At 35.0% G+C, this 18,174-nt stretch overlaps 1 protein-coding gene across 6 annotated transcripts in view; it reads left to right on the top strand.

The window, feature by feature from the left end:
• The window catches only part of LOC106464758 (ecto-NOX disulfide-thiol exchanger 2-like), a 62,437-nt gene that overhangs the window by 14,324 nt on the left and 29,939 nt on the right, over positions 1-18,174 (top strand). For all 6 annotated transcript variants that reach the window (XM_022393086.1, XM_022393057.1, XM_022393075.1 and 3 more), the window contains 3 exons: positions 8,454-8,671; positions 11,715-11,832; positions 17,254-17,460. In XM_022393086.1, the coding sequence (XP_022248794.1) occupies positions 8,454-8,671; positions 11,715-11,832; positions 17,254-17,460 (543 nt within the window). The remainder of the gene's footprint in view (positions 1-8,453; positions 8,672-11,714; positions 11,833-17,253; positions 17,461-18,174) is intronic.

Genomic DNA, 18,174 nt, shown 5'->3' with positions numbered 1-18,174 from the left:
AACAAAACCTTGTTCACTGTGTACTGTAGGCATATAATGTATCCATGTTAGTGTATTGCTTATGATAGTGAGGAAGTAACTTCTCCAAACACATGATACACAACAATCAGCAAGTTATTTGATTAATTTTGCTGTAGTTTTTCTGAGGAGTTTAGCTAGTGATCCTGCTATCCTATCCCACCATTTTACCTGAGCTGGCTTGTTTATGGTAATTATTCACATTGTTAAAATACAATAAATAATTTGTATCAGTGTTTTTGGTTTTTTCATGGAATGCTTATAAGCATTTTATGATATTTCCAAGGTGTAGGCACAAGTTGTTTAATGAGGCATGAGTGAATACACAATGTTGTGTCAATAATGTCACAGTGTTGATCGTAATAAAGTACTTGATGTCGATCACACACATTTGATATAATATTTAATCATGTTTTTTTTGTGTGTGCATGTGTCCTGACATTATTGTGAGCAATTTTTTTTACTTATGAAAAAATAATCTTTTTGAACCGTTCAAAATGTTTTAAATTTGTTCATTACATGCATTATACTTTCTAGCATGAATAACATTTTGGAGGAGATTATGATTATATTCTTAAGAAATTAGATGCAAAAAATGTTGCAGTATAGATGTGTGTTTTTAATCCGTTCTCCATGTGACTACAAGATTTTGATTGTGATTGATCAAAATTTATATCAAGATCTGACTTGTATTGATTTCCATTGTTTGTTGTAGAAATGTTTCTGTTTCTGAATTCTGCTTTGTTCGTACGAATTTGAAACTTAATATGGTGGATGATGAAATTCCTGCCATAAGTAGAGTACTGCTGGGGAAGCACAGGCTTTAGTTCATGTCTTACATTCAGCTGACAATTTTTTCCTTTCACATTATGATTTTTGTGAAGAGGGATGTAACTACTGTGTGGAAATTGTCTTTATATGGCACTTTCCACCTGTTACTGCACCTCCATGTAATCTGCTGGGTTAGGTATTGTTCTTTTTCTCAAGAGATGTAGTATGTTTATAGTGTGTATTTCTCACTCCTCGTAGGTATACCTATGTTCAGTGACTTTATGTGAGCTTGTGTGGATGAACATAATTTCCGTACTCGATAATTTAGGTCATTCATGTCTTTTCTGCTCAGTGTTGGGTAAGTTAGATTCTATACTTCTTTTAAACCATCTAGGTTAATTTAGTTTAAACTTGCATTTCCATGTTTTGTTAGTTCGTTAGTCATATGTACTTTCTCTAAGTATGTTTAGTTTATGCGTCTTATTGGCTACACTTCATGACAGTTCTGTGGTTTCTACGGGTTCTGGTTGGGGATTTCTGCAATCCATTTTGTTTCCCCCCTATCCACTTACCAGATCATCTTGCCAAATCAGTTCAAAACCTCCTACACAAAGGAGCTATTGAACTGGTGGTGCCCACTCAATTGGGATTTTTTTCTCCCATGTATTTGTTGTTTCCAAAAGTATGTGAGATTGTAGTCCCCTGATAGATCTTTTCCAGCTCTCACTTCAGTGGATTTTTTGCCCCAGTGTCATGTTGTTTTTCTTTGGTTTGTCCATGAGGGTTCTGGGTGCTGCCGTTCAAGTTTTCTTCAGCTTCGTATTTTTTTTGTCAAGTAGTATGTTCTTTTGCACATCATCTTCACTCACTGGGTCTTTGGCCTCACTATTACATGGATGACTGGCTTCTGCTTGCCTTTTCCTGTGCCCAGTCAGTCACTCACACCTGCTTACTTCTTCGAGAAGATGTTTGGAGGTGTTTCTTATCAAGTTGGAGAGGTTCTTTACTACCTCCTCACAGTATTTTATTCATTTGAAGGTTCTCTTCACTTCCCATCTCGGTTGAGTCAAGCCTTCTCCACTTTGGCTCCAAGGTATGGAGCAGGCAGTCACAAAAGCCCTTCCTTCTTTTTCTCTCTCTCTGTATGAGAGATTCTATCACTTTTGGGGTTGTTGGCTTCCTTGGAAACTCTCATTTCCTTAGGATGAGTGCTCATGCATTTCCTTCATTGGATGATTCTTGACCAGTGGAACTCCCCCCAAGATCCCTTGGACCATCCCATCTCCCTTCCACCTGGGATCAGGGCCAACCAAGTTTGGTGGGTCAACAAGGACTTGACCACAGTGGGGGTTACTATTCCTCCGCCTTGTCCTGAGTCTCATCTGTTTACAGATGCTTCCTTGGTGGGTTTAGGGGCTTTCCTTGATTTGCCAGCGATTTCAAGTTGGTAGTCAGTCAAGATGGTTACTCTCCATTTCCACATCCTAGAACCTTTGGCAGTTCATCAGGCTCTGTATCATTTCCTTCAATTCCTGTGGGGGTGGGTGGTTGTGATTTATTCTGACAATTCCATTATCATCAGTTATATTACTCTGGATCTCCTGTACTAGGCCAATAACCACAACATGACTGTTCTGACATGTCATGTTCCCAGAGTTATGAATCTTGTGGTTGATTGTTTATCATGTCCTTACCAGGTTCTCTCTATGGAGTGGTCTCTTCATCCTCAGATTTTTCTGTGGGAGTGTTCTCAACTGAGAACTCCACATATATATATATGCATTTCCCACTCACTGGAATGCCAACCTTCCTTCCTTTTTGGTCTCTGGTTCCTCATCCCTCAGCTGTGGGGGGGTGGATGCTTTCAGTCCAGATTGTAGGGGTCTTCACCTATATGCCTATCCTCTAATCAGACTGCTCTCCCAGGTTATTTCCTTTATCCAGATTACTCCTTGTTATTTTCTGCTGGTTGTTCCATTTTGGCCAGCTCTGCTCTGGCCCTTACTTGAGCAACTGTCCCTGTCCTTATCTCTGTCTCAATTGCTCCTCCGACAACCACGATTGGATGTTTTTCATCCCAACATCACCACACTCCAGCTTCACGTGTGACATTTGTCCTGTCCCATACCTCAGCTCTGGGACTCGCCCCTCATGTAGCATCTTTCCTTGCCTGTACCATTTGTCCTTCCTCCTTGTCTATGTACCAGAGGCATTGGTCTTACTTCAGACTTTGGTCAATTGGGCATGGCTTCTGACTGTCCCATTCTTCTGTTCCTCACCTGTCCTAGTTCTTCATCTTGTTTGTTGTTTGTTTGTTTCAACTGTTGGTCTTTATAGGGCCACCCTGTTAAACACCTTTTAATAACTTTTTATAACTTTTATTTCAGTATGCATATCTTCACAAAATTTGGCAGACTTTTAGTAAAGATTACAAGTCTTTTGTACACAAAAATTCAGATTTTTTAATGAAGAATTTTTACAAAAGATTTGTTTGTGAAAATATCAAGTCTGTTTCATTACTAATCCAAGTGCAAAGTGATTTTCATGTTATGATTAAAAACTATTCTTCATTCCAAAAATCTCAAATATTATTTGTGTATTCTTTAAAACCTTCTAAATACATTTCAAATGTTTATTTTCAATAAAACTTTATATTTCATCTGTTATTTTCTCCACGATTAATTCTACGGGGTCTCTCAATTTGACCGACCTCAAAACCATCATAAAAAATTAGGAAATAAGTATAACTTATGCTATTTTCGTTTTAGAATGACTACAAATTATAACACAAATGTTTAATCGAAATAGTTTAAATCTCATAACATTATACATTTATATATATTTATTATTTTTATTATATTGACATTCCAGTAGTGCCTGGCTAACATTGCAGCAGTTGCAATGATGCGGCACATGTGCACTCATGTTACCATATCCAAAAATATAAAACTGGCCTTTACAAGGTGACCTGTCTTGGCTGTGTTTTAGTGGACTAGTATTTTGTAAAATACAGTCACATTTCAGTTATAATACATTGTATATGTATATACATTATTATTGTTTACAAATAAGTTCTTAAAGTTATTTTTCTTAAAACATAGAACAGTAAATAAAGAAGTATAGCAAACTATTATCTCTTCTAGTTATGAACTTTGTACTCGTTTACTGCTTGCCATAAGTTGTTAAGCCTTGTCAAATTTCACACGTGGAGGATGTGAAATGATATAATTTTTTTTAGGTTTTATATATACATTTGAAATAACCAAAAATCTTAAATTACTACATCAATATCATAGAATTCCAATATAATTTATGAAACTTAGTAACTAAGGAGAACTTGGGTCTAAAAATATGAAATTTTGAGCTGACTAAAGACTCACCAATTTGAAATTTTGTATAGAAAGAAAGCGTTGATGTCACAGTACTTCAAAATGGCTGAGAAAGCCACTAGGGGACATTCTGAGCTTTCTATTGGTTATTCACATGTCACAGTCAAAAGTACATGTACATAAGGAAGTGTTTCCAAAAATGGAAAGAAGTGGGCAGGGCTTCTGTGTGTGTTTCGATACAAGAGCAATGTCTCAGCAAATAGAAAATATAGCTTGCTAGTATCGGTAATTTGAGTTCCTAATTTATATGAAACTATTTGGACATCATGAACACGTAATTTGAACCCGTGCTGCATTCAACATACCATGTGACACACAAAATTCTATATGTGGGTGTGTTCTTTTAATATTTACTTTTAAATTAAGAAATTAACTGATGTATAATACTAAAATTTGAATTATAATCTACAATTTGATTCTAAACTTATTGATATAAATTCCTAAAATAGTAGTTCAATAAAATTTTGAATGGAAGTCAACAAACTTGATGACATGGTCTTTGAACAATGACCCATGGTGATAGGGTTAATATTTCTTGTATCCTTTACTATTCTATGTATGTTATCTGCTATCCAGATCGGGTCTTCCTTCCCAGGACATCGGCTGCCTGGGAAGGTTGTTGGGCCTTTTCTCCTATTTCCTTACCTTCCTCTCCCCACCTGTTCTCCTGTTTGGATCTGGATCATCTACTTTGTCGAGTTCATTACCTGGTATGTTATATGTATTGTTCTGCCTCCTTTTATGCTTCTCATTCCTGTCTATTTGTTCCATGGAATTCCTCTGCAAGGTGCTTCCTCTGGATGTTTTCTGCCTGGCTGGACCACACTTGACATACTCCATAATATCACAAGGCGTTTCCCCCGGATGTTTTGGCCCAAATGACCGCACTTGTTGATCACACAATCTGTTACATACAAAAGATGAAATCACAAATTCTATGCAAGGTGCTTCTACTGGATGTTTTTTGCCCAGATGGACTGCACTTCACATAATCTGATGTATACCAAGGTGCTTTCCTCGGATGTTTTGCCTGGGCTGACTGCACTTGACTATATTAATATAAATCTAAGGTACTTCCTGTTTTTTGCCCGGGTGGACTGTAATTGTTAATCTTACAATCTTATGCAAGGTGCTCCACTGTTGTTTTTGACTACATGGACTGCACTTGGCATAATCTGACATATCCCAAGGTGCTTCCCCTGGAATTTTGCCTGGGCATACTGCATTTGGCCTATTCATATACATTTATGGTCCTTTAGCCATAGCCACGTATTCTTATATCTGATTACTGGCACCTTCTTCAGATCTAACTGTGATTGTGTCATGTGCTCACGTTTGTTACATATGTGGACATCTTACATACTATCTGTTGTCCACAGGTGGAATCTGTGTTACATGACATGGTGCCTGTTTATTTAGTTCCCCCTATGTTTCTTACTTTGTTCGTTACTGGGTGAAAAGCATACCTGTTTCAGAAGTAGTGCTATACACCACAGGTGTGCTTCCTTTTATAATTTTGGTACACCTTTTCTCCCCTTGTTTGATTACTTTGGGCCTTCACCAGCCCCACCACCTTTATAATTTGGGATTCTAGCTTTCGGTAAGTGGAAGTAGTAGCATTTCGGAAGTTAACATTTTCTAACACTGAAAATGTATTTCTGATACGGACTTACCTCTTCTCACCCATCCTCCCCACTGATTTGCTTGTGTTTCTGGTTTGTATCTGCCAGTTCTTGAAAGTGAGGATTGTGCTGCAATGGTAGAGAGTGCTACCTATGCTAGTATAAGTGGTGCAGTATGATTGGTGGAGGGGTAGTCACATGATTAGCAAATGTTACTGCAATGGCACAAAAATTAATGGGTATAAAAGACTGGTGCACTTTCGAAAATTTTAGCAATGCTTAGAGGGCAAATTAAGGTCAAGATAGCTTTGGGTGAGTAGAGGTAAGTACTTATTGGTAATACATTTTCCATGTTAGAAATTGGAGATCTGCCTAAAAGAGTGTGTGCATTAGGTACTTGACTAGGTTTCATGTGAAGGCTATCCAGTATTTCTATATACTGCAAGATCAGTAACATTATTAATACTAAAGCTACAGTAATAGTTATACTCATAACATCTGTATAATAAAAGACTATGTGGTCTTTCAAGGCTATCCTTGCACACTCAGTCATGATAAAAATAAAATTTTAAACCCACACTCTATTTTTAATTTGTAATTTCCCCCTTTTTCATTCTGATGACATTTTATAAGCTAGTCACCATGTTAGAAAAATAAAACTGTTTTAATTGGAAGCTAACCTATCTTTTCCAAATGTTATGCTTATGCTATTTGTCCTGTTGTCTTTAGAATACAGCATAAAGAAATAGAGCCCTTTATCCTATAAATTTTTTGGATAATATTCTAAGCTTCAATCATATCACTTCTTACCTTTCTCAAGAGAAAATGCATCGAGTAGATCATAACCTATCCCTAAAAGATAATCTTTATATCTCCAGAATTATCCTAGTAGTTCTTTTATGAACTCTTTCCATTATTAAAATCTTTAGAAATGAAGACCAAAACAGGACAAAGTACTCCAAGTGAGGCCTTACTAATGATTTGTATAGAGAGATGATGATGTCTTTTGTGATCAATTTGAAAATCCTTTTCTTCAGTCATGCTATTGAGTGGGTTTTGTTCTATATTAATGTAGGTGTATAGTGTCCAGTTTTCACTATTCTAACTGTGCGACACAAAATAGGTTTACAAAATTCATTAAACAGTAGAGTTTTTATGTTTTTGCAGAGAGACATGTTGTTTTTATATTGTTTCTTCTTCTTCCAAACAATTTACAATCAACTGTCATTCATTCATTTCTCAGCAGATTGACTTGAAACCTGATAGGGTTATACCTTGGTCCAATATGCCCATAATACTTTTTCATTTTATTGATTTAGGTCTTTTTAAAGATTTTATATGGTCAAAGGTCAAACAACTGAAACATGTATATTTTGGGCTCCTGTGCAGCCATATTTACAACAATTAAGATGAAAATTGGTACAAATATAAATTTTCATGCACCAAACACATTGATTGGCAAAAAAGTTGAATTTGTCCATTTTGAAGGTGCAGAGCTCACAAAAAAAACATAATTTTGAGCTTTTTTGACAATTACTCTGCCATATTGTAGCCAATTTACATGAGATTTGGAACAAACATACTTTTTATAGGTCCTAGACAGAGATATAGACCATTTTGGAATTTTTGTCTTTTGCCAAATTTTTCAGCAAGGGAAGAACAATTTGGGGTTTTTGTAAACTATTCATATGTATGTCAACCAACTTGCATGGGATTTGGTATAAAGATATCTTCTTGCAGGTCCCAAGCAGTCATATAGACAGTTTTTGATTTTATGGTGTCAAAATTGGCGATGTTGGGAATATGTGGTTGTGACATGTTGCATTCACCCACGAATGTTGGCCTCTTTAATTTTGTTTAAATGCACAAGTAAGTTGTAGATTTCCAGAGAAAATATTATTACCTTAACTTACAAAATTATGTTGATATTGCAAGTAATGTAATATTAACAAAGTGATTAATAGATATCATCACCCCAAATGCGACTTGATGCATTAATGAAATATTCTTTACAAAAACATCGTAATTTTGTCACTTTATTGTGTATGTGACTTATACTGTGGTGAAGTTTATAATGTATCAAATACCGGAACTTACTAAGGGATGGTTAGTGCTACAGGTTTATTTGTGAGGCAGACACATTTGCATTAGTATTAATGTTGAGTCTTTAAAGCTGACTACTTAGCTCTTGTTGTTAAATATTTAAGTCACCTGCTAATAAAAGTTTATTAATATCCATAGAATAAGAATTCACTAATGAGAAGTGTAACTGCTAATATTATTATATCATGCATTATTACTATGATAAAATAATGCAATTCTAGCATGCAAATGTTGTCTTCTAATGATGCTTAATGTATATATAGACAGGAAAGACTTGTTTTTTCCATACAGTATTTCATGTCATTCTTTTGTGGTGTCAGTGAGCTGTGGTTATATGTTTGACATTAGATTTTTGCTTAGCTAATACAATATATTTATTATTGCAAAAAATTATGATTGTCATGAGTTTGATTTTAAAGAACTGCACATTGTAAAGATTTCACCAATTAGTATTTTCAGTTAAACCATACCAAAAATTTTAGATCATGTTTTTTCTTATTAACTAATTTTTTTGTGTGTAGACCATTAACAAAATTTCTTTTTGTATTAGATGATGACATGCTTTTAACCAATGAAGGAAACACAGTAGAACAGCCTTATCAGTCATTCAACTCGATGCTCTCTGCTCCCATGGGTAACAATAATATATCTGGGTTGATGCCACAGCCTGATCTTTCTCAGTGGAATGTCATGAATGCATTTAATATGATGGGCTTGGTTCCAGATTCCAACATGTTGAATATGATGGGAATGTGTGGCTTTGGTCAGGTGTGTAACTAATTATTACTACATGTATATACTGTTTAATGATGGATTATTGTATCAGAAATTTATTGAAATAGTTTATCTTCATAGGTACTTATATGCCCTACAAATTAAAAATATAGAATGTTAAGAGTTTTGAGTAGAAATCATAGTTCTGTAAGTAAATGTTAGGTAAAATATGTAGTACTGAAATTTCTTTTTAATGTTTCAAGTTGTATACAGTTTATTAGATATACATTTACAATGCCATGGTATAACTAAATGTCAATTTTTGATACTTTGTGTGTCTGTATGATACAGAATTATTTTGGATTAACTGTTGCTGGATGGTTACTGGCATTTTTAAGTTAGCCAACAAATTCAGTTCTTAAGGTCAATTGTTTTAACTGTGTATAATGCTAATTAATTGAATTTGTAATGTTAATAGCATTTTTCTTAAGTATTTTTCATAATATCATTATCAACTTTTTCTGCATCTTCATTTAAAGGCATATTATGTGAAATACTAGGTGTATACAACACAAACAGAAACTACATTAAAGTAACTTCATAGGAGAATCATTAACTATAAAATGTTAATTAGACTGGCAAAAAACTTACCAAATTGTGGGTTACTCTCTTGTTAATTTCATATTTTTCATATACTTACCAGTTTAATAATAAAAATAAATTATTATAGAGGTGAATCAAAAAATTGTAAAACAGTGATTTACAGGTTGCTTAATGTATTGTGATATTATGACAGTGAATAAATGATTTATCATATTTAGTAAAAACATTAATGAGGATGATGAGGTGCGATTAACCATTATAAACTGTTTAGCACAACGACGTACAGTTAGACTGTAGTCATGTGGAATTTCTGAAAGCCGATACAAAACTTTTATTGAATAAAGTGTACTGCTTATTACTTTGTCGTAATTTCAAATTAATCCTATCACAACAGGCTTGTGTATTTTACATGACCTTGTAACCATGGTGGTATACATATTATGACTCTGAAAGTACTTAATGTGTCTTCACACAATTTGGCAAGTTTTCAGTAAACTTTAAAAGTCTTTTAGGCAAAAAATCAGAATTTTTAAATAAGTATTTGTAGTAAAACTTTGCCTGTAATTATATGGTGATACAGTGTTGACTGCTTCGAGTACAAAACAAATTTCATATTAAGATTTAAAATACCTTTCTTCATCTGAAAATTTTAAAACTTTGTTTGTATAATCACAAAAACCTCCTCAATAAATATCAAATGTTTTTTTTTGTTTTTTCATAAAAACTATATTTTATCTGTTATTTTCTATATTATAACTATACAGGATTGGTCAATTTGACTGACTTTGTAATCACCATAAAAAAATTAGGAAATAGTTTTAAATTACCTATTTTTCTTTCTGGAATGACTGCAAATTCTAACAAGAAACACAATTATTTATCCTAAGTAGCTTAAAGCTTGTAACAGTATACATCTATTTATACTTAATTTTATTGTTTTATTGCCTTTTGAATGGTGTCTAACTAATAGCTCTGCCACACAAGCTGTGAATCTCACAGTGAGCATGTAGCTTACGTTACCCTATCAAATTATGTAATGCATGGGCTACTCTCAAGCATACCTCATGAAAAATGTTTATTATTATTATTTTTCTTTATTTTACATAATCTAACCTTATAAGTTTCTAATTTTTACATTCTAGTTACTTTTATCATAACAAATTAAGAATACACATGTAAAACGAGAAATATAGTACATACCTGGATCTTCTTTATTTTTTGCTGATGACTGTCAATAAAACTTAACCCTACTTTTTTATAAATAATGCAATAAATAATTCTTTATTTAATTAAATAATGCACCTAAGAATACAGAGTAATAGCACATGAAAACCAGGTAAGTTACATAACAATCATAATTTTTCTGGCTTTCTAACTATGCGATAAGAACCATTAAACATTCAGCTAAGATTGTTAATGTGTTTCCTATATAAATAAAGTTTTAACTGGAAGTGAGGTAGATTCTTCTTGTGCAGAAAACAATGTAATATAATACATCATTTGATAGATTAAAACTTTGGCTTTCAGTTGGTTATAAATAATATAGTATTAAATGTGAGAGAAAACTATTACAATTTGTGAAAGAGAGAATTTGACAGATGTGTGTGGCAGGAGTAGTCTGGTTTTCTAGTCTATGGCTCTGATTGATAGCAAGATTGAAGGCTATAAAAATTATGCTTTGGTGAGTAATTGCTATATTATAATTAGTAATTTACCTTAAATTCATTTCATCGTGGGGGGGTAAATAAATTAGTGAAGAAGGAAGACACAGAGAGCAAATGTTACAGTTCTCATACTAGTGGGAGATTGAAAATTTTTTTACAATTATTTCCTTATAAAATTAAAACTTAATGTTAAAATTTGATATATTAACTATCTTTTGATGCCAAGTTTAATCATATAAATTGATAATAAAGTGGTTTAATTAAATTTTAAATGCAACTCTGTAAAAGGTTGTGACATATTCACTTCTACCTACACAATGCAAAAGGGTTAAGTTACTAATAATGTGGAGTAACATCATTCATATTTCATTACTTTTAGAATTTACTAGCCTTTCCACTTTTCCCCCAATCATTCTCATGATTTTGGAAGACATTTGACAGTACTGAATCAACCCTTAGGGAAGTTTGATTAACATTTCTTTGCTATAATTTGGTTAACACTTTATGATGAAGATGTAGATAAATTTAGCCCTTATTACAAGACTAAAAACCAAAATATTGGAGGGGGCTGACATTTTCATTTTTGGAAGAAGTTGTAGTGTTGAAAGAGAGGCAAAATTAAGCCAATTCTTTGATTAACTAGATATAATACCTTTTATTTCCCCCAAGTTTATTATTTTCTAAGTATGGTTGTTAGATCTATTAAAGTACTATCAAGAGACATGTGGACAAATCACTAATTTTTTTTTTACTATCCATGTCTAGTATTGATGGTATAGATATAAAATGTTGCTATGCACATCTAGATCTAAGTAACAGTTTACTTTTAGTTTGGCTTTATGGGAACACCAGATATGAATATGATGAATTCTGGCATGATGGTTCCAGGAGCTCCTATAAAAGAAATCATACGTCATAAGAGTTGCGTTTTATACCCACCAAAAGCAAGTAAGTGTAATTTCTTTTTTCCTAAGACCCATAGAACTTTTTTTTCATTACTTATGTGATTATTCACTTCTCCCTCTTTTTCTTCATTATTGCTTTTCGTGATATATTTGTACAATGGCCAGTGTCTAAGCTCAATTTTCAAGTTTTGTAGCAGTTTGGCTAATCTAGCCATACAATTGTAAAATTTGGGATTAGACTTGAAAATTGTATAACCAAGTCATATAGTAGACTATGAAATTGTGACTATTGTATGAAACAAAAGTAAATTAACATAACTTGTTCTATATCCAAAATTTATGTATTTTTTTCTTTAAACATTATTGTTATACTAATACAAAAACTGATACTGTCACACAACACTTTGAATTTATATGCTTTCATTAACACTCTAGCTCACTGTAAAAAAAAGTAAAAAATTATGAATACTTTGGTGTGATGCCACATATAATAGTGTATTAATGTAATTAATTGTTACATAGTATTTTATTTATATTATAAAAATACTAAAAGTAACCATTATTTAGTTTATCATGCCTAATTCTATCCTTGTTACAGTAATGCACATGCATGTAACATTAACAAGACTATAAAAGTTCAATCCTTTAAAGGAATAACATAGGCTTACAAAAATTCTAATGAACCATGTTATGTTCACTTACTTTGGGTAGATCTGTATTTCTTTTTTATGTACTGACACTTGCAACATAAAGCCATCTATCATTTTTTTTCATCCTCCTGTCTGTTGGATGTGAGAATGGAATGTGCCATTCACAACAGCATGGAAGAATATGATGTCATACATTACTTTTCTTGATGAATACAATTGCAGCTGGTTCCCTCTATGCAGTTGAATCACAATTTTCATTTCACAATTTGGCACAACAGTGTTAAGACCTAGTGCTTTATTTCAGACATTTCATGTCATTTGATCCCTCCCCTTCCTTATTAATTGCAGAACAAGATTCCAAGTTTTTAATTTTCCCACTTTGCCTGTTATGTGGGTCCGTGCCGATCATTTTGCAGATCAGTTTACTTGTGGGTTTAGTATGCCGTACCCCCCACATACAGTTTATGCACTTGCTTATCGTCATTCAGCAAATCTTGATGGACAACAATTGGAATCACTTCTTCCCCTTTGGGGTTCAGACCTCAGTACTTCAGTACATTCTTCTCAAGCATAATCTCCTCACCTCCATTTCTCCCTCACAACACACCTTCATATTTGTCATCCATTTACCTGTTGTCTGAGGCTTTTTGTTGTTTTCCTGAGGATTTTTCAGCAGAAGCCCATACTCTCCTACTCACTAACTTGTCCAGATTATCTTTGTCTGTCCTTTCCCTCCACACTTAGCTCCTGTGTTGCTGGAATCTCTTGGGTCAGGATGCTTTGTTGACACATGTGCATCTCCCTCCTGACTTTCTTTTAAGATCTTTGTTCAGCCTCTTTTCTGAGATCTACAATCTTTGGTGGGCTTCCAGACATCTTGAAGTCTCATGTTGAGTCTGCTAGATTGCACACTTCTCAATCTTTCCTTACTTCCCATTGCCTCAACCTCCTACTTCCTCTCCTTTAGATGTTCCTCCTTTCCGAACCATGTCTACATGTCATACCATTGTTCACCGATGTCCTATAGGATGTCAGCATTACTGGTGACTGTCTTATGGATTTGGGTCCTGAGGGAGCCAGGCTTGCTCATTTCTCAGAAGTGTGGGAGACTTTTAGCACCAACCTTTGGGTCATTACGTTTTTTCAGAAGGACTCTCCCTCCTTTTCCTCACACCTCCCACCTTATCCCTTGTCCCAGTTCCTTTTCCCCCTTAAGATCCCATTTCCTGCCAGTTTCTCACAGAAGCAGTTCAAGTCCTTCTCATCAAGGGTACCATCAGACAGGTTTCTCCAGTACTTCCAAGGTTCTTTTCTTGACTTTTTTGTCTTCCCCAAAAGACCATTGATTGGTGTCCTGTGATCGATCTCTCCTGTCTAAATCACTTCCTCAATATACCTTGATTCACCATGGAATCCTAACTGTCTCTTAGATGGGCCTTTCTTCCGGGGCCATGGATGATGAGATTTGATGTGTCCGACACTTATTTTCACATCCTTATTGCTCAGGCTTCATGTCGTTTTCTATGTTTCATCCACAAGGAACACATATATCAATTCTGAGCTCTTCCTTTCGGGATGGCATCAGCATTCTACTCTTTCAGTCTCACAGGCTCAATTTCCATCATTTTATAGATGACTGGCTACTTCTGGCTCCATCCTTTGCAGAGTCTTCCTTACTCAACCAACTTCTCCTCAGAGAAGCTGATTGGGTTGGTTGGTTTATCATGGTGGAGAAGTCCATTATCCATCCCACTCAATATCTTGTTCATCTTGGGGTGTTTTTCAACTCGCATTTCATTCGAGCCCAGCCTTCTCCTCTTTGTCTGCAGTTCAGGGAGTTTTTAGTTCTGAGGGCACTGTCAGCACCTTCTCTCTCTGTGCGAGAGGCTCTGTCTTGGGCATCACTGGAGACTCTTCTTCTGTGCCATATCCATGTACATTCCTTGCAGTGGGTACTACAAGTTCATTGGCACCTCATCAGGGACCCTCTGGATTTACAGATATCCCTTCCTGCTTCCCTTTAGTCTGACTTCCTCTGGTGGTTAAATAGGGACAACATGACAGTGGGGGTACCTATTCCTTCTACCCATCTGAATGACCATTTCGTCACAGATACTTCATTATCAGGATAGGATGCGTGCTGCATTACACAGGAGATCTATCTTGGGCCATTGGTCTCAGGAGAAGTTAGGTCTTCATGTCAACGTTTTGATACTCCTTGCTGTTTGTTGGGTGATGGTTCATTTTCTCTCATTTTTGCAGGGCATGACAGTTATGATTCACTCCATTAACTCAATGGTTGTCTCTTACATCACCAGTCAAGGGGCATTTGATCCCAGCCCTTATGTTCCTGCACTCTAGATCTCTTCTGGGCTCACAACCATCAAATTTGTTTCCTGGATTGTCACACACCAGGTGCCCTCAATCTTGTTGCAGATTGTCTATCCTGCCCCAACAAGATTCTACTCACGGAGTGTTCTTTCGACACCCAGGTATTCTGATGGCTATGCTCTCATTTGAATGTCAAGCTTCCTCCTCAGTTCCACATCTTTTGGCTTTGGCCATGGTGCATTCAGCCAGGATTGGAAAGACTTTTCCTTTATGCATACCCTAGCATCCATCTTCTACCCCGAGTAATTTCTATCATCCAATCCAATCCTTTCTGGCCAGCTCAGCTTTGGTTTCTGTCTTTGTCCCTTCTCCAAGAAGAACCTGTATTACCTCTCCTTCTCTCTCCCAGTCCCTCCCCCGGGAACTTCGCTTATTGATGCTTCATCCCTACTTTCCCATGCTCCGGCTTCACATGTAACTTTTGTCCAGTCCCTTGAGTGGGGTTCAGGACAATCCACGCAAGTAGCATTACTACTGTCACACACTCTCCTTTCCTCACCCATTTCTGTGTATCAACGTAAGTGGAGAATATTTTGTCATTAGTCTATCCTTCATGGATTCTCCTCTTCCTCTCCTTCCCTTCCTCAGATATCTCTTTTTTGCATGGTTGTTTGACAAGGTCCTATCCTTTTCAGCCATTGCAAGCTATAGGGCAACTGTGTCAGCTCCCTTTTGTTTTTCCTGTTTTGCCATATGTTTTCCTATCCAGTTATTCCTTTCCTTCTGTATCCCATATTTATTCCCACTCTGATCCGGATCATCTTCTGTGTCTTGTCCATGCTTTATATATCATGCACAGCATCCTTCCGTGGCTCTCACTCCTGTTTATCAGTTGATATCTGTCCATTTCTTGTGATATTTCTCTTATCAGTTGGATTCTTCAGGTTATCTATATTGTATATTCCTCTCTTTCTCCTGAATCTTGCCAATTGTTCTATGTATCTTCCCATCTGATTGGTTTTGGACTGGAATTGATCCTCCATATTGCATTTACACCTTTCTTACATCATCTTGATATACATTCCCGGGGTTTATTATTCCAGTTTGTGTTGGATTTGCATATATGTTGGTTTAGTTTCTTGGAATGGAGGTTTCTCTTCTCTTCTGGTTCCTACATTTAGGTGAATGGTTCAGAACCCTCCTCCAGCTAGGGGCCAGTTGAGTTCCTTCTGATGCCACTGGTCTGGACTGGAGTTGACCTTCTGATTACGGTCCAATGTGCCCTGGCCACTCTACATACGTTCCTTTTCCTTTTGGATTTGGAATGGATCACTTGTTCTACCCTTTGATTGTGACACAACACCAGTTGGCTCCACTTGAGCAAAGAGTATATCTGGTTCAGATATGTTAAGGTCTCCCATGGGTGTGTTTCCTCTACATAGAAGTGGCACAATCTATGGGTGCTCTTCAGATGCTTTTGAAGGGTGCTCATCTAGGTAATTTTACACTGGTCTCTCCACCTGCTCAATGTGGGATTATAGCTGTAACTGTATGTGGAGGTAAGTAATGATATTGGAAGTTAATATTTTCCTACACTGAAAGTATATTTCTGATAGATACTTACCTCTCTCACCTTTCCCACCCATTCTTCCCACTTCCGGTGTTGTTTTTCATGCTTAATCTCACAGTGAAGATGGGGTAAACTGCATAGAGGGAGTCAGCTGTTGCACTCCAATTGGTGGAGGGTTGTCGCATGCTAACTTGCATGCTTAAATGCAGCTGAACCATGTAAAATGTGGTAGGAGTTCAAGGATAGTGGCAAGTGAAAATTTGCACACTAGAGGGCAGTCAAAATGATATTAGCTGTAACTGTGAGAGGAGGTATCTATCAAAAATATTAATGTTTGTTAAAGAAAAACTACACATTAATGTATGGAATAACTGTCATTACTTTATATTAAGTTAATTAATGATGAATTATAATTTTGACAAGAAAAGGGTGTACATAATTGATTTTGTTCTTTAAAGAGAAATTCTTATTTACTTTGTAATTCCTTGTAAAATATACATTTTCTTTGGTAGTTTTAAAACATTCCAGTTCTTAAATTTGTCTTGAGTGAGTATTATGAATATTTTCAATTGCTAGTGTAACTTATGAAGATGATTTGATAAACCATAAAAATTTAGTTAACTTGGAGATATATATTTGATGACACATTTTATCTATAAGTAAGATTGTAATGATGAAGAGTGAATTTAAACAATAAAAACTGACATATATATACAGTAATGAAACCACTAAGTATTAAAAGATAAATTGTAAAAGATATTCTTTACAGGTATCAACAAATGGATTTTGTTTTGTTAATATGCAGGGTATAATGTTTTATAGTATCTTGAGTGAAATAGTATACTTTTGGTTTTATTTCATTTTAGAAAAATTTTTCCTTCTTTCACAAAAACAATTATATTTTTTTTTCCAGATGCCCCTCCCCCTTCAACACGAGAAAGACCACCTGGCTGTAGAACTGTTTTTGTTGGAGGTTTACCAGAAAATGCTACAGAGGAAGTTATAAGGGAAGTTTTTGAGCCTTGTGGGCCAATATCAAAGATTCGTATGAGCAAGAAGAATTTTTGCCACATTCGATTTGAAAATGAAGTTTTTGTAGATGCTGCAATATTTCTGTCAGGTATGATGCATTGATAATAGCTGATTCAATACTTTAGTATCACATTGAGTGTGTTAGTAATTTATAGTAGTAAAGAATCAAAGATTTTTCTGTTACTGTATAATATTCCATAACAACCATCTTTCCTCAGAAATAATTTTTCATGCAGAATAAAAGAATGTATATTCTAGTGGATAACATTGAATATTAATTTGTCTAAATTTATAAATTTTTCAGTCAGAAATACTAGGCATTACAAGGTTGTGTTGATTATCCAACTTACAGAAGAAACACACTATTCAACTTTTGGTTTTAAATCACATCATATTAAAATCAAATAGAAAAATGGGCTATTAGGTAATAATATAAGAAATAGTTTTTCTTTCAAAAGTAATATTGGAATCAACCAATTTCAGTAGTGCCCTTAGATTTGTTTTTTTCAGAGAAACAAAATCTTTGATCATTTAGTTACTCAGCTTGAAATATTTCCGCGAAAATAGTTAAGTATTGGATCAAATGTTTGATAAAGGTTTCTCATATTTGTAGAGGAATGAGTAGTTATAAGCAGAAACATATTAATTTCAGTATAATGTTTAGGCTAGATATAGATAAGTGATACATGTTAAGTTCTGACAAAAAATTTAGCACTTACCCTGGCGCCCTGGGTATCCTTTACTGCACATGACACAAAGTTTTAGTGTCTTACATTCAAAATTTTATTAAACTACTCTTTAT

The sequence above is a fragment of the Limulus polyphemus genome, unplaced genomic scaffold (genome assembly GCF_000517525.1).
Source record: "Limulus polyphemus unplaced genomic scaffold, Limulus_polyphemus-2.1.2 Scaffold63, whole genome shotgun sequence".
NCBI classification, from domain to species: Eukaryota; Metazoa; Arthropoda; class Merostomata; order Xiphosura; family Limulidae; genus Limulus; species Limulus polyphemus.
Note: the sequence above shows the minus strand (reverse complement) of the source record. Positions and strands in the feature narration are given on the sequence as shown.